At 42.6% G+C, this 25,246-nt stretch overlaps 1 protein-coding gene across 3 annotated transcripts in view; it reads left to right on the top strand.

The window, feature by feature from the left end:
- Positions 1-22,283, top strand: part of WWP2 (WW domain containing E3 ubiquitin protein ligase 2) — a 39,223-nt gene extending 16,940 nt beyond the window's left edge. For all 3 annotated transcript variants that reach the window (XM_075189115.1, XM_075189114.1, XM_075189116.1), the window contains 17 exons: positions 3,316-3,508; positions 7,134-7,223; positions 7,331-7,505; positions 9,339-9,393; positions 14,541-14,622; positions 15,350-15,478; positions 15,695-15,779; positions 16,078-16,149; positions 16,758-16,846; positions 17,812-17,971; positions 18,059-18,192; positions 19,004-19,144; positions 19,224-19,344; positions 19,448-19,552; positions 20,120-20,216; positions 20,451-20,523; positions 21,531-22,283. In XM_075189115.1, the coding sequence (XP_075045216.1) occupies positions 3,316-3,508; positions 7,134-7,223; positions 7,331-7,505; positions 9,339-9,393; positions 14,541-14,622; positions 15,350-15,478; positions 15,695-15,779; positions 16,078-16,149; positions 16,758-16,846; positions 17,812-17,971; positions 18,059-18,192; positions 19,004-19,144; positions 19,224-19,344; positions 19,448-19,552; positions 20,120-20,216; positions 20,451-20,523; positions 21,531-21,630 (1,901 nt within the window). In that variant the 3' untranslated portion in view covers positions 21,631-22,283. The remainder of the gene's footprint in view (positions 1-3,315; positions 3,509-7,133; positions 7,224-7,330; positions 7,506-9,338; positions 9,394-14,540; positions 14,623-15,349; positions 15,479-15,694; positions 15,780-16,077; positions 16,150-16,757; positions 16,847-17,811; positions 17,972-18,058; positions 18,193-19,003; positions 19,145-19,223; positions 19,345-19,447; positions 19,553-20,119; positions 20,217-20,450; positions 20,524-21,530) is intronic.
- The last annotated feature ends 2,963 nt before the right edge of the window (positions 22,284-25,246 follow it).

Raw genomic sequence — 25,246 nt, forward strand, 5'->3', positions numbered from 1 at the left:
AGCAGAGAAACGTCAAGTCCTCGTGCACAAGCAGCCTAGACTTGTCTTGTCCGAGACGGAAACCGAGATCGCCTCCTCTCCATTTCTAATGCAAAACAACGTTACTGTTTGTACATGGGCAGTGTCCACTCTGAATGAGTGATTTCTATCTTATCTCATAAACAAGGTACCTCAGGCACATGTAGAGAATACATCGGAGTAAGGAATTTAATTTGGAGATGAACCAATGAGAAGAGTATGGAGTGAAGGGGTGTGATCTAGTAGAATGACCAGTGTTATTACCTAACACATAAAACCTGTGTGAATGTTATAGCAGGCAAAGCATGCTGGGACTTGTAGTTTTACAATTACAGGAGAGGCGCAGGTTGGTATAAACACGACCAGTTTCTATCACATCCAACGTCTTACGTCCCTCTAGTAACAGAGGTTAGTGCAATAAATCAATAAAAGATAATCCTATAGTATAGGAAAGTCATAAAGCGAAATATTAATAATCTGCTATGTATTGCTATATAACAGCTATGTAGCAATACAATACATCAGTTTACTAAACTGAATGCTAATATAATAAGTATTGTAGCTGATCTATGTGTATATCTATAATTCACTATCTATATTTCTACATAGTTCATTTTCTGACCTCCTTATACTATAGGATTCTCTATTAACCTCTGTTACTACAGGACATTATACTTTGGGTGTTTAATGTTTATTACATTATACTAGAGGCGCCCCAGCTTTGTCAGATTTGTTTGTTATAGCTTGTAGCACTTGTATAATATGCCTGCTGATGTTATTACAGACGGGTGTATAATATACCTGCTGATGTTATTACAGACGGGTGTATAATATACCTGCTGATGTTATTACAGACGGGTGTATAATATGCCTGCTGATGTTATTACAGACGGGAGTAATATGCCTGCTGATGTTATTACAGACGGGGGTGTATAATATGCCTGCTGATGTTATTACAGAAGGGTGTATAATATGCCTGCTGATGATATTACAGACGGGTGTATAATATGCCTTCTGATGTTATTACAGACGGGTGTATAATATGCCCGCTGATGTTGTTACAGACGGGTGTATAATATGCCTGCTGATGTTATTACAGACGGGGGTGTATAATATGCCTGCTGATGTTATTACAGACGGGGGTATAATATGCCTTCTGATGTTATTACAGACGGGGGTATAATATGCCCGCTGATGTTATTACAGACGGGGGTATAATATGCCCGCTGATGTTATTACAGACGGGGGTATAATATGCCTTCTGATGTTATTACAGACGGGGGTGTATAATACGCCTGCTGATGTTGTTACAGACGGGTGTATAATATGCCTGCTGATGTTGTTACAGACGGGTGTATAATATGCCTTCTGATGTTATTACAGACGGGTGTATAATATACCTGCTGATGTTATTACAGACGGGGGTATAATATACCTGCTGATGTTATTACAGACGGGGGTATAATATACCTGCTGATGTTGTTACAGACGGGTGTATAATATGCCTGCTGATGTTATTACAGACGGGGGTGTATAATATGCCTGCTGATGTTATTACAGACGGGGGTGTATAATATGCCTGCTGATGTTATTACAGACGGGGGTATAATATGCCTTCTGATGTTATTACAGACGGGGGTATAATATGCCCGCTGATGTTATTACAGACGGGGGTATAATATGCCCGCTGATGTTATTACAGACGGGGGTATAATATGCCTTCTGATGTTATTACAGACGGGGTTGTATAATACGCCTGCTGATGTTATTACAGACGGGTGTATAATATGCCTGCTGATGTTATTACAGACGGGTGTATAATATGCCTGCTGATGTTATTACAGACGGGGGTGTATAATACGCCTGCTGATGTTGTTACAGACGGGTGTATAATATGCCTGCTGATGTTGTTACAGACGGGTGTATAATATGCCTGCTGATGTTATTACAGACGGGGGTGTATAATATGCCTGCTGATGTTATTACAGACGGGGGTGTATAATATGCCTGCTGATGTTATTACAGACGGGTGTATAATATGCCTGCTGATGTTATTACAGACGGGGGTGTATAATATGCCTGCTGATGTTATTACAGACGGGGGTGTATAATATGCCTGCTGTTGTTATTACAGACGGGGGTGTATAATATGCCCGCTGATGTTATTACAGACGGTGGTGTATAATATGCCTGCTGATGTTATTACAGACGGGGGTGTATAATATGCCTGCTGATGTTATTACAGACAGGTGTCTCTTTCTTTCATGAAATGTATTGTTTTATCTTATTACTGAGATTGCGGGTAATGTGCGGCCCTTTTGAAGGTTAAAGGGCCGCCTCCTGAAGGGCAACATGTTGCCCATCACTTTGTTGTACCATTCACAGAGGTTTTAATTGACGGGCAATGACTTTGGTCATTCATTTAGATTGCACCCTACTGCCACTTACTCTTCTCATTGGTTCATCATCATCATCATCATCATTTACTTATATAGCGCCACTAATTCCGCAGCGCTGTACAGAGAACTCGCTCACATCAGTCCCTGCCCCATTGGAGCTTACAGTCTAAATTCCCTAACACACACACACACACAGACAGAGACTAGGGTCAATTTGATAGCAGTTAATTAACCTACCAGTATGTTTTTGGAGTGTGGGAGGAAACCGGAGCACCCGGAGGAAACCCACGCAAACACGGGGAGAACATACAAACTCCACACAAATAAGGCCATGGTCAGGAATTGAACTGAAGAGCCCAGTGCTGTGAGGCAGAAGTGCTAACCACTAGCCCACTGTACTGCCCCCTTCATCTCTCATTTAAATCACCCCTTAATCAGATCTATTCTCTATTTGTACCTTGTGATATATCATATTAATGGTTGGAATTCCCTTTCTCCACAAAGGGGCAGCAATTAGTCTCCACAAAACACAACAAGGACAGGGCATATAGTTATCCTTTTATTGTTCTGCTGGTTAAGCGGCACACAGACTGCATATGGTCATGGACCTGACAGGTCTATAGATCCATCTGTCTGTACAGATTTCCTGTAATACACTGCAGTGTCCCATATCTAATCACACATTATAGCAGTGCTTAGTTACAGGGAACTGACTCTACACCGCTCAGTCCTAGCTGCTTCCCCGGATCCTCTCACCCTCCTTATAGTATATATGTTACATGTAAATTGATGAAAGTTTTATATCCCTACAGTTGTTGTATTCAGTTGAGACTTGTTTGATGCAGGTGACATTTGGTGCTTTCTGACACTCAAGATTTCCTGTTCTTCATGATTACAGTGAACGGAGAAGGTGCCCCCACTCCTGGCACCAATGATACCACCCCTGCAGGAGGCGCTCTACCCAGCGGTGTCATAGGGTCTGCACCTTCCCCTGCATCAGGGCTGCCAACGGAGGAGAATGGGGGGTCCTCCGAGACCCAGTCCGTGCCGTCTACTGCAGCCACCCCGGCTTTAGACGGCTTGCCATCTGGGTAAGAGCAAATCTGTACATAGGGATAAGATGTAAGAGATGGTGAATTTGCCAGCCCGATGTGTACAGGAGACTGCAACACACAGAGGTTTGGTAGACTCTACACAGCAATGAATGCTCCATTATGTATTTGCTTGAAAGACGTCTTTCTCCTGACAGAGCTGGGCTGTTTGTGTACATAGGACAATCCTGTCCAGTCACACACACCTCACTGGAGATTGGGGGGAGGTTGTCTGATCTCAGCCTGTATGTATCACCACCCTCCTGCATGCCAGTGTCCATAATTCATGGCCATAAGGTCCAGATATATCTGATAGCACCACTATTTACCACAGTTTCCAGAAAAACTTCTAAAATTAAAGATTTCCCGAATTTTAACTTAAGGCAGAGAATTCTAAACTTGCATAGTGTAGTAACCCATAGCAACCAATCAGCAATAAGCTGTGATCTAGAGAGTACAAGGTAGACTAGTGAGTCCAAGGGGTATATTTACTAAACTGCGGGTTTGAAAAAGTGGAGATGTTGCCTATAGCAACCAATCAGATTCTAGCTGTCATTTTATAGAATGTACTAAAGAAATAACTAGAATCTGATTGGTTGCTACAGGCGACATCTTCACTTTTTCAAACCTGCAGTTTAGGAAATATACCCCCAAGTGTCTGGTTTCTAGGGGTCACTGAACAGTGCAAATGATTGTGAACTCTCACAAATATGACCTTTCCTACACCTTGTTCTCGTGTTCGCATCTTGCATCATCCTTGGATGTATACTTTGTTTTTCTTGCTTTCCGGCAGAGTATTGGGGCGTCCTACAAATAAACTACATTGGTGATATGTGCAGCTGCGTTAATATTTCAGCTACAACTCCTACTTGTGTCCTCTGTCACTTGTAGTTCCACAGGTTGCCTAAGCCATGCCTTATCTCTTCTCCTGACCCTTGGGACATGAATGAGCCGTGGTGGAGTCGCGGTGGGATGGAGCTTGGCAGCCTTCTGCTGTGTGTGTCTCTCTGTTCAGTGGGTGTTTGTTTGTGTAACAAGGGCGTCAACCTGCAGCGCTGTCTTTTGTACAAAGAAGGGTTAAGGAGAAGCTGAGGAGTGCTTGTTTGATCGGTGAGGTCAGAGGCTGGGAGCAGTGTCAGTCACAGGTAATTAGGGTTGGGATCTCTCACTGGCTCTTTATGTGTTCTGTGTGAGGGGCTCTGTTCTCTACGTTCAACACTTCCTGCTCAGAACTCCTGGAAAACTTCTTCATCAACTGTGAAAACTCCCTTTATGTGATCGGCCTGAGGGTCCGCTTCTGTTTGCCGAACATGGGATGTGACAACGGCAAATTCAGTTCATGCTTGATTGAAACAACTTTTAAAGGAGCAAATAAACCACTTGTCTATGAACATTTATCTTAAATTTTATTTTTGCGTGCAGTTAGCACAATATTAGGGAGTCATTTTAGGACTTCACTAGCCCAGGGGTCTGTAATAATGTGACAGGCTTAGTACTAGGACTTTTCACCTTCACATTTGTGGTGCCCGCCTACAACTTTTACCAATCAAATGAATTGTTCTTCCTGTCTTCTGTCTGTGCTCTTCAGTCATATATTTATATAATCAGGCTGAGACGTTTTGTTGCCTTGGGAAACGACGCAAAGCTGAGATCCGGATATAGTTGTTTCCAGTTCAGAAAGGACAACAAGGCATTGCAATGTAAATAAACAGCTCAGCCTGATGATATAAATATATGGCTTGAAAGCACAGAGCAAGGCGGACAGGTAGAAATGGTTACATTAGTTATCCGAGGGTGCAAAGCACCGTTAATGCAAAGGCTAGGAAGTAACTGTCTGTAGGCAGCAGTGTCTGGTGCGGACAGGTCTATGTGATGAATTGGTAAATACTGATGTGTCAGTCACATGAATGTTCTTGGCCAGCAGTCACAGGACACAGACACAGACGTGTGAGATGGGCCAGGCAGTAGGTAGACGGATAATATGGGACGCACAGACGGAAAGACTAGATGGAATGGAAATGCAAACATTGACTCCTCAGCAGCCATTTTTATTGGCTTTATTTTTTTTATGTTTCCATTGTAGCCTCAGTCCTAGGAAGCGTGTGGCTGGTATATATGTTCCTTGTTGTACGTTGGAGCCTCCCGTTGCAGATTGCGGGGGGCGACGTGCAGAGGTTCGGCTGCTGCTAACTCCTCACACAAAGACGCTCTGTCTGGCACAGGGGCTGCGGTTTCCTCCCGCAGTCCAGAGGCTCCTTGGCAGTGTCATTGAAGCACCGTGCCCTGACTTTACAGAAACTGGGCACAGGGCAGCAGTTCCTTTGTCAGTACGTGTGTCTTGTGTACGATCCCAGCCTGCGTATGATGGCGATTCTGCTCTGTGTTGTTTATTTTGTTAGTTTGAAGGCGATGCATTCAGGCAATACCTTACAATGTCACCTTGTGTACAGCTACAGGCGTTCCTCGGGCTTGGAAACTGTTGCTCTGTAGACAAAGACCTTGCAGTCTGCCGGGCAGGGGCATGGCCTGGCTCAGATGTCAGTGCCAGTTCTTCTGGATATGATACAGGCACAAGTATGACGGCATTTCCAGTCATAGCCAGTCGCTGGGTTGCCCTCACATTTGGCATCTGTGAAGTTGTTTTATTTTGTCAGTGAACCGAACTGTGAGAACAAATAAGAGCCTCGTGCCATCTCTCCGTTTACTGCGTGGAGAGGAAACCTGCACAACTTATATTTTCCAGCAGTATGTTTTTGTTTTTTAATAACAATCCACCATGTTTCTTTGGAGTATACATAACAGCTCAACAATATTCTCTATGCTTGATGTACTGCTGTATGCCTGCTAAACGTGTTTATAATCCCTGTCTCCTTCTCCCAGTCCTGGGGGTATATTTACTAAACTACTGGTTTGAAAAATGGAGATGTTGCCTATAGCAACCAATCAGATTCTAGTTCTCAATTTGTAGAATGTACTAAATAAATAACTAAAATCTGATTGGTTGCTATAGGCAACATCTCCATTTTTTTCAAACTCGCAGTTTAGTAAATATACCCCCTGGATACTGAACATCCTGCCATGTCTGGTGAAGCTAGATTATATATTTTTATTTTAATACTTTGTTGTTATATTTTTTTTATCTTACTGACCATCATAAGGGCAGTCTGCGCCAGAGAGATCTTTATACAAGTGTTGGCTGCATTTTCTGCTCCTGTATTTCCTGGAGTGGGTCAGCTAAGTATCCTTCTAGCTCTCATGACAAATTCCACGCAAGGTCCCTTAGAAGTCTCTCTCGATGCGCACACTTCCTGGTATTACTGTACCTGGAATACCATTTTCATAAAAAAATCAGCATAGTTAAGTGTACCAAACATCCCATGAGGCTGTGACAGGACTTTGCTGCTAAATGAATGTGCTTATCTGTGTCTTCTATGTAAGGGAGGCAACCGGTTTGTCTCCTGAACCAATTTTCATGAAAATGCGGCTTAAAAGTTGAGTTAGAACGGTGACCTCACCGAGTAAGCAATTTTCTAGGCTAAGGCATTGTTCTTGAAAGTACAGCTCATCTATTCACTGGGAACTGTTGTGGTGAATGTGTCTTGTATAAACCGTGTCTCTCTTTTAGGTGGGAGCAGAGAGAGCTCAGCAACGGTCGCGTTTATTTCGTAGACCATAACACGAAGACCACCACGTGGGAGAGGCCTCTGCCGCCGGGGTGAGAAGTCACAGATTCTCGGCCCTGTAGGATAGAGGCAGCCAGGGTGATACTATATGGTCAGTTCTTGTCTCGAGCTTACAAACATCTCAATCTTCTCTTTGTAGATGGGAGAAGCGGGTGGATAACCGAGGACGCTACTACTACGTGGACCACAACACTCGTACGACCACCTGGCAGAGGCCGACTGCGGAATACGTCCGTAATTACGAGCAGTGGCAGTCGCAGAGGAATCAGCTGCAGGGTGCAATGCAACAACTGAGTCAGCGCTATCTGTACCAGGTGCGAAACGCAAACATTATAAAATACTTCCTGTAGGAGGAGACGATTCGTGTCTAGAGGGATGAGAGGGGAGTATATTCTTTATAACATGACCAATGGATACGTGAACGAGTATTACTTGGTTCTAGAGTATATTTTCTGAGTCAACTGAATCCTTTTGCCAAAGGTTTGACCAAATACTTAATTCAATCCGAATGCTAACTTACATATTAAAATCAAGCAGTTGAGACTAAATGATGAATCTTATCTACAATTTAGAAGCTGGCTAAAAATCATAAGGAACGAGTTCAGCTGAATCCCTAATAGAATTCTGGGTTTGGTGTTTCTTTGATTTAAATATAAGTTCAGTAAATAGGAGGCCCTACGCGTTTTGTAGATTTCACCCAAGTGATAGACGCATATCTTTCTAAACATAAAGAGAGCTATAGGATTTTATAAGTATAATCAAATGGCAAAAAAAACCCTTCTTAATCCTACCCCATACATGTAGAAAACAGGTGAAACCCCCTTCCCTGTTACATGTTTTGGAAAGCAGGCTCGCTACATCTTGTGGTCAGTTTACCTGCACCAAACCGTCCATAGATCTCTATGGACAAGCTTCCATACATCTCTATCGATGCGCTATGGACGGACTGAGTCCTTCAATGTCTAGGGCCAGCATTAAAGGACTCCGGTAAAGGGTAAGCAACCAATCAGAAAGTTATTTTTAGTGCACTAGCTTACGGTGGTAATACGGTGGCTCTTGTGGGACTACAAGTCTCAAAGTGCCCATCTAACCAACCTAACTTTGTCCTAGACTAATGAAAACTAATATTCTATGTGAACCATGTTATTAAAAATAAGCTTTTAATCCGTTTCTGAAAGCTGTTGCTGTAACTTCTCCTTAGATCAAAGCAGATAGTCCGGTAATGTTAATGAAAGTAGTTTCTGGGTATGTCCTGTATATCGTCCCCATGAAGAATATCTATTTGGGAATCTATGTAGAGAATCATTTTTTTTTTTTATTTTTTTTTTTAAATTAATTGTGGGATGAATAAAATCCCTGGACTCGTGACACGTGTTGCCATACATTCTGGCATAAAACTTTCTTTTTTCTTCTGCTGTAGGAAAGTAACACAATGATCTGTTTCATCAGGATAAGAATACACAAATGCACATTACATATGTTTTCACAACTGCTCTTGTATTTGTGGGGATTTTTTTTTCAGGATGCTGATAGAAACTCCCCACAGTGGAGCCTGGTCCTAATTCCCCAGAGATTTTATTTTTGAGCTGGTCAGAGAGGGGGAGTTATATAAACATTAGCACTCCACACGCCCCCTCTGCACCTCCCAGCAATTTCACACCCCCCCTTTACACACCTCCTCCTTCCCTCTAAGCATCCCCTGACTGCAGGGAAAGAAAGGTGCATTGTAAGCCAGGATCTAGGGAAAGGGGGGAGCAGTGTTGCCTATAAGTTGCTGAATATTTCTTCACTTTGGGCTACTCTTGCACACCACTCTGCCAAGGGACGGGCTTGATTGGGAGGGGAGGAGGTGAGAGGGGGTCGGTGTGGAGAGGGGGGCCAGGAGCAGAGCCCAGATTCGGGAAAGAGCTGGGCGTTTTCTGGTGGCTTGTGGGAATGATTTCATTTGAAAGGCCTGCAATATTTTCCCCTTCTGATTTGGGAGCAAGTCGGACGTGCGAGTGCTGGGTCTAGCTGGGGACGTCTGCAAAGCACATGGCACCTCCTGCTCCGAGCACCCCACTGTCCTGTCCTGTCACTAGAGGGAAGCTGTCTAGCTACCTGTCTACTCTGCCTCACTCTCTACCTTGCTGTCTCTCTGTTTGCAGTCCCCAGCCAACGCTCCAGACAATGATCCGCTTGGACCTCTACCCAATGGATGGGGTAAGTGAAGAGTACAACTTGGAAACGAGGGGTGTTTAGTTAAGTGGCACTGTTTATATTGTATATCGTATCACTTTTACGGATGGGTAATGTTAAAGCTGTGTCTGCTTTGGCAATATCTAGGGACATTTAATGCATGATGATTATATCGGAAGGGAACAAAATTTAATTTAGCGTCTCCTAAATGACTCATTTACCAGCTGTGCCCACTTTGGTTCCTTTCACCGCTCTGATTTATAAAGCTACGTGTTAGTTTTTTTTATTTGATATTACCAGTCACATCTAAATGTTATTCTTTGAAAAGAGACGGTCTCTTTTTCTTTTTTTGCAAACCCAGCCAGTGCTCAGACCAGGGGGTGTAGGTGGCAACTTCCAGAAGCATTTCGCACTAGGATGGAATTTTCCATAATCAGAGCCTTAAATATTTTTGTAAGAATGTGTGTTTTTGAAAAATAAAAGTATAGGTAGTGTAAGTGTTAGTTGGACTGAATCCAAGGAGGCAGACTGCACCCCTCCCTAGGGGTAACTGTGTCTAGCACGTAAAGCATTGATTTCATAGGCTGCAAATTAATAGAATCTTAGAATATACACTGCTAAATGCTGAGTGTGCATGCTACAATGTATCACTCCACGGGCTACAGATTGATGCTAGAAACAGGGCATTGTGGGAATATCCCCAGTGTTGTAAAATGATAAGGATCCCTTTCATCGGAGGGAACGTTTGAGAACAAGTAGCTTGGCACGTACCTTGGAAAGCTGATAAAAGGTAATTGCAGAAGGGCTGTTTCTTGCCAGCAGTTGCAGAGCGGAGTAATGTGGAAGTTGAAAACTTCCTCGTCTTGTCTAAGAGCTTTTTAAATAGAACCCAGAGGCACCGCCGTATTAGGAATATTTGTTTTAAAAAGATAATAATTGCTTACACTTCGCAGCGTGTTAGGGGAATTCCCACAGGCTGGTGCACTGCCAACACCACAAGTGCAGATTCACAGCAAAATCACTGACTCACTCTTAGTGAACATATCTTGTAGCTGTTACTTATTCGTGCAACATGTTTCCTTAATCGGGTGTGATTGAGTGAAGGAACATGATCTTTTCAAAGCTTAGACAATACGTGAGTGATGCAGGATCCATCGAGCAATCCTTGTTCTACAAGTTATCAATCAGCCAATCAGATTTAGTGATACAGTGTTTCTGCGTAAAGCAGAAATGATGAACACAATGCTTTTTATACAATGCTATTGTACGGTGCTACGGAATCTGTGGCACCCTAAAAATATATGCCTGTGATGATGATACATTATTTACGTGACAGACAAAGGCCACTGTGTTGATGGATCTAGACAAACTGTGTATAAAGCCAGGTGAGCTGCAACTGTGTAATAGTCCTAGGGGTAAATGTATCAAGCTGCAGGTTTGAAGAAGTTGGAGCTGTTGCCTATAGCAACCAATCAGGTTTTAGCTGTCATTTTTGTAGAATGTACTAAATAAATAATATCTAGATTCTGATTGGTTGCTATAGGCAACATCTCCACTTTTTAAACCTGCCTGAAAATCACAGCTTGATACATTTACCCCCTAATGTCCTTGTATAGAAGTACATATCCATTTCTAGAATAGAATTCACCTACAAGAGGAAATTGCTAAAGTTGCCCAGACACCTGGTAGTATGACGTTGGGTAATATCGTACCGTGTGTGGATTGAACATTACCGCAATCCCCAACAAGGATTGTCTCAGAATAGAGAGGACCGCTACCTGGCATGGCGGCAAACGCTGCGAGTGAGCCAGAAGTGGTTGATCCAAGGTCCCGTCTGATTCAGCCACCAATGTGCGTGGGCGAATTGAACGCTAATTCTGTCGCTTGTGGCCACCTAAAGAATGACAAACCTGATCAATGCCTTCATGGGAGATCTGTCCATAATCTGAGGGTTTACCTGGGAAAATACCCAACAAGTCCACATCTCCATCTAACATTAAAATGGCAAAACACATTTCAAACCATAGGCTTTGTTCATACCGACAGAGAGATTGATAATCAATGTAACAATCCATTTATCTTCACGTAGTAGCAACACCCTTTTTCTATCGACACACCCGGGACACTGGACATTGGACTTTCAGTATTCTAATGTTGGATAACCACATTCAAAATCAGAAAGTGTTTATTCACTAGTCTATAGGTCTGGCCCACCTAGCCTTGCCCACAACAGGTAGATTCACAGGTATTCTACTGCTTCAGTAGAGTTGTGTACACTAATGAGAGATGGAAACATAACCCTTCATGTGACGTGTTTTCCCCCAGTTTCCCCTTCTATGTGAATTAATTCTATAAAAGAAATTATGACTGTTAGACAGCTGCACTGTAACCTGGATTTGTACGCAGTTTGGCTAGATGCATTGGACAGTGTCTCTTATATTATGTGTGAAATCATTGTGCTTCTAATTGTTGCTTTACGCTGAAACATTGGGGTATATTTACTAAACTGCGGGTTTTATAAAGTGGAGATGTTGCCTATAGCGACCAATCGGATTCTAACTGTCATTTATTTAGTACATTCTACAAAATGACAGCTACAATCTGATTGGTTGCTATAGGCAACATCTCCTTTTTCAAACCCGCAGTTTAGTAAATCTAGCCCATTGTATCACAACATGTGATAGGCTGATATGTGTTGTATCACAAGAAGACGCTGTGTCACTCATGTTCTCTCACTCTCCCTGTAAGTAACAGCTACAAGCTTTGTTCACTAAGAAGGATGCAGTGAATTTTAACTGAGTCTGTTCCTTGCTTGTCTCTAAACCTTTACCTGCCCTTATGTAGAAAAAGCAACCTTCATGGTCTATCTGCTCCTCTTGAAAGTGTATTTATTTGCTACCTGAATAGTTCACATTGTTAGTTTATTGGTACAGATAATCATTCGCCATTTCTCTTGTCCTGTATGTCTGAGTACACTGTCATGTCTATAATACACTGTAGCAAGTTGGCAGAGAAGGGCTTCAGCTTGTGTGTCGTACCAACGGCCCTCTTATTCATGATCTATGCACGGCAGTGCTGCTCAGGTACATACATGACAAAGGGCACACACGCTATAACTATGTGTTCACAGACAGCGTATCATTATACACTAATGTCATACAGGAATGTGGGGGTCACAAAGACAAAGTTTTGAGGCCCTGGTAGACCCCAGTGAGGGGGACAGACACTTTTGCCATCTCGTGTGTCCCCCGTGTGGACAGACAGAAGCCCCTATGGAGTTAATTGTGCCCTGGGTGTGGTCGGTTACTTTTCCAACATCGGGAGTATGAAATAGCTTGGAACAAGTTAGAACCATAAAACATTTGACGTCCAGTCGCATCAGTCAGGCTTGTGTTGTGGGAATTATGATCCAATTGTGTTAGAAATTCAAGCCAGTCTTCCAAGCGTCTGTAATGGTCGTACATGATGGGACTTGTAACCTTACAGCATCCTAATTCTGCTCACACTGATGTAATAAGTGGATACTTTATAGTCAAATACTTTTTTAATTCCAGTAGGATTTTTCATTCTACATTTAACCCTATTTTTCGCTTTCGTTCACTTTGTGGAGAAGAAATAGCATTAATAAGATGGTCCGAGATAGAGAGCTTTGCTCTGTCTGTGTTTTTCGAGTTAAGAGCTGGAGGATTTGCGTGTAACAAGTCTCAGGGCTGAGCGGTTAACATCATGGCTGCTTCTGTTTGGGATTAGTCCAGTTTTATGCTCTCCCCCCTGAGGGCGTCAGCACTCAACGCCTGCCTTAAAGGCTGCTCTGTCTGAGCCGTGACTGCGAGACTTGTGGGCAGGAAACTAATGCTGCACTATTAAAACAGTAGAGCTGTGTATGTGTAATAGGTTATATTTGCATTAACTGGCCAAAACATCTCGGATAAAGTTTATGTAGGTGTTATATGAAAAGCCCGTGCCACACATCCCTCCCCCCACCCTCTCCCGGCTCCTCTCTCTCCCCCCATGAGCCTATAGTATAAAGCAGTTACAGAACTTTGGTAAAAGCCAATTGCTTGTGACTTCTGTAGCACCATTAATTGGTGTATGTGTGTGTTTGTACAATCTGCACAGCAGTTCTGAATTAAGCGACTGTATACACATCCCTTGGGAGACTGGTGGGGAGATGCCATGTCTGGTTGGCAGGAGAGAATTTATATATAGACAGTCAGGCAGGGATAGTGTGTGGTAAAATTGAGGACAGGAAGGCTGACATAATGGTCTGTAATTAGCAGGAGTTGGAATATCAGACTTGCTTGTCTCCCATTGACGGTAAACATTCCGTTTTGGAATGTTGGGCTGTAGATTCAGACTTTGGGTATATATATATATATATATATATATATATATATATATATATATATATATATATATATATATATATATATATATATATATATATATATATATATATATATATGTGTGCATTACATACAATTTTGGGATACACAACATGTTTGATGTTTCATTGAGTGGTAATATTACTGCAGTTTATGTTTGTGATGCTGCCACAATCAGTTCAGCAATTTGTTTTCAAATGAAGCAACTGACATTGCTCCAACTGCAGAGCAAAAAAAAACCTAACCAGATCAAAACTGAATAGGGGTCATAGGGATTTAGGCTTGTTTAGATATTTTATCGCGCTATCTTTGTGTTGGGTCCTCCAAAAGTTTTACATACACCTCTTCTATCGGGTTGACCGTCCCAACTCTTGAACGACTAGGTTTGCATTGTTTTTTACCATGCACGTGACTCCATAGCGCACAGGTCTTGTCGTTCGGTGATGCTGAGGGATTGTCTTCCTGCCCTGATCTGTAATGTGAAAGTGTTCACTAAGGTGTGAGTTTGTGTTACATATCCTACCCTCTTCTTCTCCAACCTATATGTCATCAGTAACAATATCATCATTAGTATTTATATAGCGCCACTAAGTCCGCAGCGCTGTACAGAGAACTCACTCACGTTAGTCCCTGCCCCATTGGAGCTTACAGTCTAATTCCCTAACGTACACACAAACAGAGAGAGACTAAGGTCAATTTGATAGCAGCCAATTAACCTACTAGTATGTTTTTGGAGTAATGCTAAATCTCTCTCTCATTCATTAACGTTTCCTATCTCCCTTTCAGAGAAGCGTCAAGACAACGGCAGGGTGTATTACGTGAACCACAACACACGTACCACACAGTGGGAGGATCCACGGACACAGGGGTGAGGAGATAACGGCATTCTACATTGTACAATGTGCAGAATAACCAGACATTCTAAAAGACAGGGCAATGTGCTATACTCATGTTATGCAAAGACGGGAAAAAGTCTATACCACCTAGTGAGGAAGCCGTAATTATCCCCAAGTTTCCTGCTAAAGAATTCCGTTGTGGTTTCCCTGTGTATATATATCGCAGCATACACAAGTATTGCACAAACAGAAAAATACACACAACACACAATTAAAGGTATTTCGACATTTAAAAACAAAACACACACTGCCTGATTTTTGTTTTTTCTCTCCGATGGTATCATCAATGTCTCAAGGTCTTGTAGTCTGTGATGAGGAGACGGCTTTGAGAATGGGAGACAAATTGTTTATAAACTAGGGGGTATATTTACTAAACTGCGGGTTTGAAAAAGTGGAGATGTTGCCTATAGCAAACAATCAGATTCTAGTTAGCATTTAATTTGTACATTCTACAAAATGACAGCTAGAATCTGGTTGCTATAGGCAACATCTCCACTTTTTCAAACCCGCAGTTTAGTAAATATACCCCTAGGAGTCTGTCTAATGAATGGATGGTTATAAATATGACCCACATTTATATAGGCTGGCTGAAAGCATTATATAGGCTCCAGGGAATGTCTGCAAACGTGTTGTGTCCGTATCGCTGGTTGTAACAGTGATTTGATGACTAACCCACCTTCCTCTGCTGTTCCTCTCCAGTATGATCCAGGAACCGGCGCTGCCACCAGGATGGGAAATGAAATATACCAGCGAGGGGATCCGCTACTTTGTCGATCATAATAACCGCGCCACCACTTTTAAGGACCCGAGGCCCGGCTTTGACTCAGGGTAGGTGTGAGAGGACAAAGATTACTGGAGAATACTTTAGGGAAGAGTCAGATGTCCGTGTATGAAGGGAGAGGACGAAGGTTGGGCAGGGACAACCTAAGCAGGAACGGGTGACCAGGACCTTGATGTGGGCGGAGAATAGCGCAGACACTTGTGAGAAACTATATAATATGAGCCTCATGTTCGACGTAAAATTATTCCGCTCTCTCATCACAGGGTGAAACCGGGGGGCTCACCCGGAGCATATGATAGAAGCCGAAGTTTCCGCTGGAAATACCATCAGTTTCGGTTCCTGTGCCATGTGAGTCTCTGAAAATCCCCCCTTGTTATCGATCATCTAAAAATCCCGCTCGTATGTACCCACTGTGGAAAATCTCACCCACGTACTGCACTTAAAATCCCTCCACTGAGAATGTCACTCTTGTGGATCTAACACCCCTGACTGTTGCATAAACTGCTGCAGCATCATCCAGTATAACAAATAAAATGTCATATAACAGAGAACATGGAATTCCCTGAGCGCCCCCCTCCAGGATGTGCACGATCTTTAATCTTGCTCTTTGTATGTAAATGACTTGTTTTTATTTGTGCCCCAATAGTCAAACACACTCCCGAGTCACGTGAAGATCAGTGTATCTCGTCAGACGTTGTTTGAGGATTCCTTCCAGCAGGTAACGTACATACTCATCTGGACGTAGCCTTTAGGATTCTACCGCACAGGAAGCCCTAAATATTATGGCCTCTCATCAGAGATACATTTTTAATCTTGTGTTCCCTCCATTGTTTGTTGGATGCATCTATTACAATATGCTCATTCAAGTGACTACATACACAGAGAATATTCATATGATAAGCAGCATATAACATCCACGTAGATTGTTGGTAGAAGCCGATCGGATGCATGGTGTCAATCGCACATTGGCAGTTCAGCCTCCCACTCAATTTGTAGATATAAAGTACAGATTTTGTTTAGATAAAGATCTCCCCCATGTTGCATTTCACATGTTGACTTCATATTTTTAGTATTCATCCAATCAGAGATCTCTAAACCTATAACATTGCCCTCTTTTGGGTGCAAAGAAGACTTTAATTAAAATCTTGCCCCAGAACAGCAGAATTGACCTATCCGGATAATTGAGAGCTGGTTCCTGGCCAATAGGTGGTCGAGGTTGGCGACACATTTCTACCTGGAATCTATTTCCATACACTCCTGAATTCTTTAACAGATACCGGCTGTTTTATGGTGATTATTACATTGCAGTCTCACTGTTCTCCTCAGATCATGAACATGAAGCCGTACGATCTCCGCCGGCGTCTTTACATCATAATGCGCGGTGAGGAAGGTTTAGACTATGGAGGCATTGCCAGGTGAGCAGAGTATATGGCATCTGCCAGTGATCAGAAGCGCATGGGGACTAAAAATGATCTTTAAATAAAAGATGTAATATCTGTAACCAGGTTATATAGTAATAACCAAAAGGATATGGTATATACAACTAGTGGGAGGTGGTCTCCATACACAAAGCCTTTAGCGGTGTTGTATCTAGAATCAGGAGATGTAGCGGTCTAGCATCTTCCTTTTATTCATTCACTTTTATGTTGTGTACCCTCTGTTTGCTCTATATGTACTTTGACACTCCACTATCCTTTGCCCTTTACTTTGGTTTCCAACTTTTGGACTGTACTTCAGGCTCTTGGGTCTCTTTTCTCTCTGGTTCCTTGGTTCCTGTATCTTCTCTCTCCCCAGTCCTTCAACTTTTGGGTCTTGTGCCTTATTCTTGTCCTTTATCCTATTGTTTCCCTCTTGGTTGCTCATTCATTGTTTGTCACCTAGATTTTGTGTCTTCTGTGTCCTTTTGACTCTTTTATCCTCGGCGGTCCCTTGGCTCCTGGCTCCTGTGTTTCTCTCTGTGTCCTCCCAGTGGTTTTACCCTATGGTAGGTTACGTCAGGCTGTTCTACCACAGGGTAGAACCACGGACAGGATACGGGGAGCTCTCGACATGGAGCCAAGCAACTGTGAACATACAACCTATCAACAGCTAGATACTCCTTATTCTGTAACTTTACTGTAGCTGCTCTAAGGTTCCACACGTTCGTGGTATATATTTTAAATAAGTATTAATGGTTGGGATGGTGATTTTGTTTTGTATCTATCTTTATATTTGTTTATAACTGTGTCAATCATCTTCTGCTTGTCTTCCCTCATCTTCTCTTCCTTCTGCTCTTCCATCTCTGTTTCCTCGATCTTCTCTCCACAATATCTCCTTTGCGTTCCATCGTATCTCACTTTCTTGCTCTCCTCTTCCGTACTTCCTATTTATTCCTCCGCAGGGAATGGTTCTTTCTCCTGTCTCACGAGGTGCTGAATCCCATGTACTGTCTGTTTGAATACGCCGGGAAAAACAACTACTGCTTGCAGATTAACCCGGCCTCGTCCATAAACCCCGACCATCTCACATACTTCCGGTTCATTGGACGCTTTATCGCCATGGTAAGCAGGAAAGCTTGTCTGGAATCGTGCGGGGGTGTCCTTCTCTGTCCCTTCTGTAAAAATATTCTATGGTCCTGTCCCTTTCAGGCTCTGTACCATGGAAAGTTCATAGACACAGGATTCACTCTGCCGTTCTACAAGAGGATGCTGAACAAGAAACCGACATTGCGAGACCTAGAATCCATTGATCCAGAATTCTATAATTCCATAATGTGGATTAAGTGAGTACAGCGTAGAGTGACATCTTCTCACCCCACCTGTACTGTGATGTGAGTTCACACACTAGGCCAAGTTGAAGTCTACCCATTGCCGCCACATAGTGGAGAAGACCTTTTTGCGGGCTGGACGAATTTTCATGAGATTGCAGCCTATCGGTTCACTGGGAACAAGTGACATCACTGAGGTTTCTGGAATTGATCAGCTGCATTCAGGTGGCTGTATTCCTGCAGCCAATCAATTCACTAGGCCTGATGTGCTTAGTAACGTCAGAGGTTCCTGGTGAATAGGCTTCATTCTCATGAATATCTGTTCAATGGCTGCCAGCAACCTAGACCACTGGTAAACTTGCACAGTTTGTGACTTATGTGAGGGATTGCTGGGTATTATAGTTTAAAAATCCTTCAGAGACATGTTGTCTGAGCCCGCTGTACATCTAGTGTTCATGCTGTACCCCTCCACACCATTTGTACCACTATCCATTTCCGTCTCTGCCATTGTACTCGCCGCATGCCTCCCCAATACCAAAGTAGCTTGTCCTCTACTTATATTTTCCCCTAGCACAGGCCTGGCCAACCTGTGGCTCCCCTGGTGTTGGGATACTACAAGCCCCAGCATGCTTTACCAGTAGATAGCCAGCCGATAACTGGCTGAGACTTGTAGTTTTACAACACCTGGAGAGCCACAGGTTAGCTAGGCCTGTCCCTGGCCAGTCTATGAAACCTCCACACCTCAACCTCCTCCTATTTACTATGATGTTTGTATTGTCTATGCTCCTCACTGCCATATTTTCATGTTTCTATCTCTCCCCTGCAGAGATAATAACTTGGAGGAGTGCGAGTTGGAGCTTTACTTTGTGCAGGATATGGAGATTCTTGGGGAGGTGACTTCCCATAAGCTGAAAGAGGGCGGTGAAAACATTCGAGTCACAGAGGAGAACAAAGAGGAATTTATCACGTACGTAGGGTGGAAGTTCTTCTAGGACTCTTCTCCATAACCTGCCGCAAGAAGTGTCTAATTTGTGTCCCTCTCTCAGGCTTCTTACAGACTGGCGATTCACACGTGGCGTGGAGGAACAGACCAATGCTTTCCTGGATGGATTTAATGAAGTAGCCCCCCTGGAGTGGCTGAGATACTTTGATGAGAAGGAGCTGGAGGTAAGGTGACCGGTATTAGTGTCTAGTTATGGAGCATCACATAAGCTGTATGTATTACAATGTAACGGCTGTAGTGGCTCTTAACACCTTCATTGTATTACAGCTGATGCTGTGTGGGATGCAAGAGATGGATATGAATGACTGGCAGAAGAACACAATCTATCGGCACTATACCAAGAACAGTAAACAGGTCCAGTGGTTCTGGCAGGTGGGTATATCGAGGCTGCGCCAAGGAAGGAGGGCATCCCGCGTATGTGCAGTGTGCATGGGTTTCATTTCTACATGCGGAAAAAGATTAGTTTTATATAATATAGGATCAGTTACTTTGCATGATACAGCTACTGGCAACATTCACAGTTCAGGAACTTGCAAAAATCTGATAAAATGCCATTGGCACCTGAGGTTTGCTGGCTGTAGGGTTATTGAAGACACGGTGACCTAACGGAACCTTAAATGGGAAGTGCAGAGATTGCATCCAGTTGCTTAACAGCAGAACATGTCATTTCAGACATATTGATTTCTACCAGGGTTTGGAAACAGCTATATCTATGAATGTTACTGATGGCTTTTTTTCGATCACATGTTCGAGTACAGTGGCCCTTTAAAGACTGTAATTTGCCTCGTGCAGTGGGGTCCGCGTGTGCCTCGTGCAGTCTGGTCCGCCCCGCGACGCTTCGTGTAATGGGGTTCCCGCGGCGCCTCGTGCAGTCTGGTTCCCGCGGCGCCTCGTGCAGTGGGGTCCCATATTGCCACTCACTCAGGATTCTCTCCGCAGGTGGTAAAAGAGATGGACAATGAACAACGCGTCCGGTTGCTGCAGTTTGTGACGGGAACGTGCCGCCTTCCTGTGGGGGGATTCTCAGAACTGATTGGTGAGTTTAAGGTCATCACTGTTCTGAACTCCTAAAGCTTTTCTTGTTGTTGTTACAATTCTTTTCTAACCCAAAGTAATTTACACCTATCCGGCTGGATGAACTATATGTACATTGTACTGTGTCACCGGCATTGTGTTATATAAGTCACTGGTGTCTCCACCTCACATACCCCTGCATGGCCAGACCCACACTCTTCCTCCTTGTATCACCCCTGTTGGTTGTATCTTGCAGGTAGCAACGGACATCAGAAGTTCTGCATTGATAAGGTTGGGAAGGACACTTGGCTGCCGCGCAGTCACACCTGGTAAGTGCAGCATCCAGCACTGTACAATGCAGCGTCCAAAACTGACCAAAGTAGCCAAAATCTTATCTCCACCTCTGGGAGTCCAGTTATTTAGAACAGTCATTCTTACCCCTCCTTCACGTATCATATTATGGTAACCCCTTTGTGTGATAATGACTCGCCTAGGTAAGATAAACACATGAATGTAACTATGCATTACTATGGTCAGCTTTAAAATATTGCTGGAAGGTTGAAAGCTTAAAGATCTTCAGTTATCTGCGGTTCATCATGTAGACAGATCATTTTGATTGGCTGCTGCAAAAGTCTCCAATAAAATACCCAGAATTGATGAGTGCTGAGGAGACCCCTTGTGATGCCTCAGAGGAGAGTAAAGCTCCCTGATATAGGCGTTTCCTCAGATGGGTTTGATGAATCTTCTTTTCTTCTATGCTTTCAGAAACCACAGCAAATAACATTATACTCAGTTACTATGTTCGGTTAGGATGTGCAGTTTTCCCCCAGATTAACTGTTCTCCTCCATCCAACAACTACTGTCTGTTCTTGTTCCCTGTCAATATTTTACTTTCCCCAAGCACGTTTCCTCCCTACTACCACGGCATCCTCCCACCAGCAGATCCAGGTCCCACCCCAGGAGGTCACTGTCCTGTTGGGTTGTCGGCCATCCATGGAGACTGGTCTGTGGTGGTCACTATGTCTAAGTGTGGAGCAGTAAAAACACGTAGTACCTGAATAAATAAACATCCCTCTTATTTATACATAGACTGTGTACATTGTAAATTTAGATACATGATCTATATAATCCCTTTAGATCTGCAGATTGAGATATGACATAGTTATATTCTGTAGCCAGGAACGATAGTGAAGGGTGCAGTAGTGAAACACTCTAAGCTGAGTAGATTACACTTCAAAGGATAATTCTGCGGAATTCTGATACATTTATAGGAAGATTCTCGAGAAGTAAAACTCACTCACCCCCTCCCTCCCATTTAATGCCCCTGTCTCCTCAGCTTTAACAGACTGGATCTGCCACCTTACAAGAGCTATGAGCAGCTCAAGGAGAAATTGCTTTTCGCCATTGAGGAAACAGAAGGGTTTGGTCAAGAATAACCCCAGGGTTTGGGTGGGATGAGACAACACGGAGGAGACCGATGACGTTCCCGCTTTTGGCACCAGGTTCCATAATGTAACTTGCGAGACAGGAGCTGGATCCAGAAGAACGAGGTCCAGTCCTTTGGGGGTTTTGTCTGTAAGATCGACATATCTGAGAGTGTCATCCACACCCTGCCTCTCCCAAGCACAAGCAGTCGCCACGATCTAAATGCTTTTGATAATTTATGAAGCCGATGGCAATGAAGAATATGATGGGTAACTGCTGACGTCACTGAGGTCTTGTGCCTTGATAGGTCTAACATTGGTCCAGCCCATAAAATGTCTGCCTCGGCTGTGTGTAGGTGACCGGTTTACTCTAAGGAAATACCGTGACCATCCATTGAGGCTGGCAGTGATGAGTCTGACCGCCACAGCTTTAATTATTTTCTGTTTTCCCCCCCCCCCTGGAAACTTGCGTGACCCTATATTATTTTCATAAATGTAGCTAAATTTGCCCTTGAATTGACTTTCTCCATTTTCACTGACTTGGAGATAGGATCAGAAGGTGATCATTCAGTAATTGCTCGTTCACTTTTAGTGCTATTTTTAAACACATTACTTAACACATAGGGGTATATTTACTAAAATGCGTATTCGGAAAAGTGGAGATATTGCCTATAGCAACCAATCAGATTCTAGCTGTCATTTTTAGTGCATTGTACAAAATGACAGCTAGAATCTGATTGGTTGCTATAGGCAACATCTCCACTTTTTCAAACCCGCAGTTTAGTAAATCTAGCCCATAGTGTTTTTTTAATAGTGCGTTCTAAAATATTAGTCACGTTGAAGAATTTAGAATGCAGCATATTCTATTTCTTATCCGTCGGAAATCATTCGGTGTTATAGGATTTTATGCAAAAAAATCATTTAGGTTATTGACAAACTATCAGAATATCACAGAAAAACTGACCGGCCAGACACATCCGAGGTTCTGTAAGAGGATGTCTAAAATGCTAAGAAGGAAAACGCGTCTGTAGGGCATGCTGGTTTTCATGTGAGAAGTACAGAGCTGGTTTCGATACTATTATCGGATATCAGTCCGCAAACGTTGCGCCAAAAATTACGATTGTAATTGTTTTTTTATTTTAAATAAGAACGCCCAAAAGTGTTTTTAATTCCCCAGTGACTGTGAATTAAGTATGACTAATGTATACATTTTAATCTAGGGGGTCACTGTTTACTTAAGGGTATCCGTTAACTCTAAGGGGTATTCACTAAACTGCGGGTTTCAAAAAGTGGAGATGTTGTGGAGATATAGCAACCAATCAGATTCTAGTTTTCATTTATTTAGTGTATTCTACAAAATAACAGCTAGAATCTGATTGATTGCTATAGGCAACATCTCCACTTTTTGAAACCCGCAGTATAGTAAATATACCCTTAAGTATTTATAATAATGGTGTAAAATGATTCCCAAGTGAACAAGTAAGCGATCTGATCACTACCACCCCAGCTCACAACAATCAGGGTTTATTTGGTCTTGGAGGTAATAGTCTTTCGTATTGAAGATGAAATCATTATAAATTGCAGAATTATGTCAGATTTTATAGATAAAATATCATTATGTTTAATTTAATTTTGATTCAAAGTGGCCGTGTGTGGAAGATTAGATCTTAAAACTCATGATCCATTGTCAATACCGTGAATTATCTCAACATTGTCTCCTGAGGTAGCTATGTAATCCGTTAACCAACCGATGCTGGTGAACTAAAACTCCCAGAAAGACCTTATTCTTATTTATGATGGTCCATTAGTAAACAAAAAAAACAAAAAACCCGCCGGTCACTTTGTTTTTGCACCTTGAAATTACAAAAAGAAGGCTCCAATGTTCTCTTAACATCTTGCTATATAGACAGATTTTTTTTTTTAAGTTGCTATCTATACTTGTGTTGAAATACAGATATTGTACATAGAGTGTATATAATAAAGAACTGTCTTACATATATCTATAAAATAAAAAAAAAATTGGTAATTTGCAAGTGCTTTGGGCTAATTACCAGAGATTGTATAGGACTGATCCGCATCTATGATGCTCCATTTCATATGCAATAAATGCACAGGTTTGTACACAAGTTTCGTGTCCTGTTTATGGAATAAAGTCTTCTTTCCAGGTGTGTGGATGTAGGGATAGCGACTAGACAGGTACGGAAAATCTTAACATGTCAAATGCATAAATATTATATATATATATGGTGTGTGTATATATTTATTTATTTTTTCGATGATGCCAAATTATTGCAGCTGATATCAAGTAAATGCCCAATATGTCTGGCTTGAAAACCGCCACAACGAGAAATAATAATCTGATTGTTATCAGGCATTTTGGTAAATTCGGTGAGAATGTGACCAATGGCAGCAGTACATTCAGTGAGTAGATGACTGATGTTGGACTGCTAGTGTTTTCACCCTCCGCGGTCTTGTTCAAATTGTCCACACTCAGCTTGGACTTGTAGTTCTACAACAGCTGAAGAGCCATAGCCTGAGACTGTCACACCAAAGGTTTCCTGGTCAGAAAATCCTGGTTCTCTTAACTGGTCATGTGACACTTCCCTACATCATGCACGTAGGTGATAGGTAGTGACTGCACACAGACAGACAGGCGGATACAAGAGACAGTCGGGATAAGTGGGGACTCTTCTCACAGGCTTGTGTCATTTTCAGAACTATTTTGACACTTGCATCTCATTAAATAAATCAAATAAACCTACATTTGCTTCAATTATGTCCTGTGGAGCTAGCTAAGATAATGGTCACAGTAAACTCAGTAGGGACAAACCATTGACTACCCTTTTCATAAAGATTGGTTCAACCAACCACACATCTCTCCAAAATGTGTAGCAACATGTGGATTGTACTGTGTGACCTTTCACCATAAGGCAGTTTCCCCTTATACCTCTCCAGCAGCTCATGGTTTGAGGATTTCTGTCTGTAGAACCAGGTGGGATAATTACTGACTTAGCCAAATAGATGAACCCACCTGTGCGTGATTAATGACATCCTGAAAACATGAGCTGTCGGTGAGGTGCGAGGACTGGAGGTAAGAAACCCTGGTATAAGGTGACATTTACTGATATTTTCTTATACATTGGTGATCCAGGCAAATGTATTATATTAATGTAGCTTCCTGTGGTGGTGATACATTGAAGGCAGCCATGTTTGGGCTGATCACATTCAGAAGAATGCAGCTTACCAAGGTGGCTAAGAAATATCACAATTAATGACATGATAGCGGCCGTCTCTGGAATATTAACTAGACTTATTGGGGCAGATTCAATGGACCTTGTTACTCTTGAAAGTAACACGGCCTGTGCACTATTACCATCACTACGGTAATAGTGCGCACTATTACCATCACTACGGTAATTTCAGTACTGATGTTTGCTCCAGGTTAAAATGACTGTATTAATGGTAATAGTGTATAGGCTACGTTACTGCCCCATAGAATGGCTGATTCCATAGGGTCTAGGCAACAGGAGCTTACAGACCCTGACATCAGATGTAGGAACGTCGTTACCTTTGATACCATCTGATTTTCTGATCACAGAACTACTCAGGATATGTTTGCAAAGTGGGA

The sequence above is a fragment of the Mixophyes fleayi genome, chromosome 10 (assembly GCF_038048845.1).
Source record: "Mixophyes fleayi isolate aMixFle1 chromosome 10, aMixFle1.hap1, whole genome shotgun sequence".
NCBI classification, from domain to species: Eukaryota; Metazoa; Chordata; class Amphibia; order Anura; family Limnodynastidae; genus Mixophyes; species Mixophyes fleayi.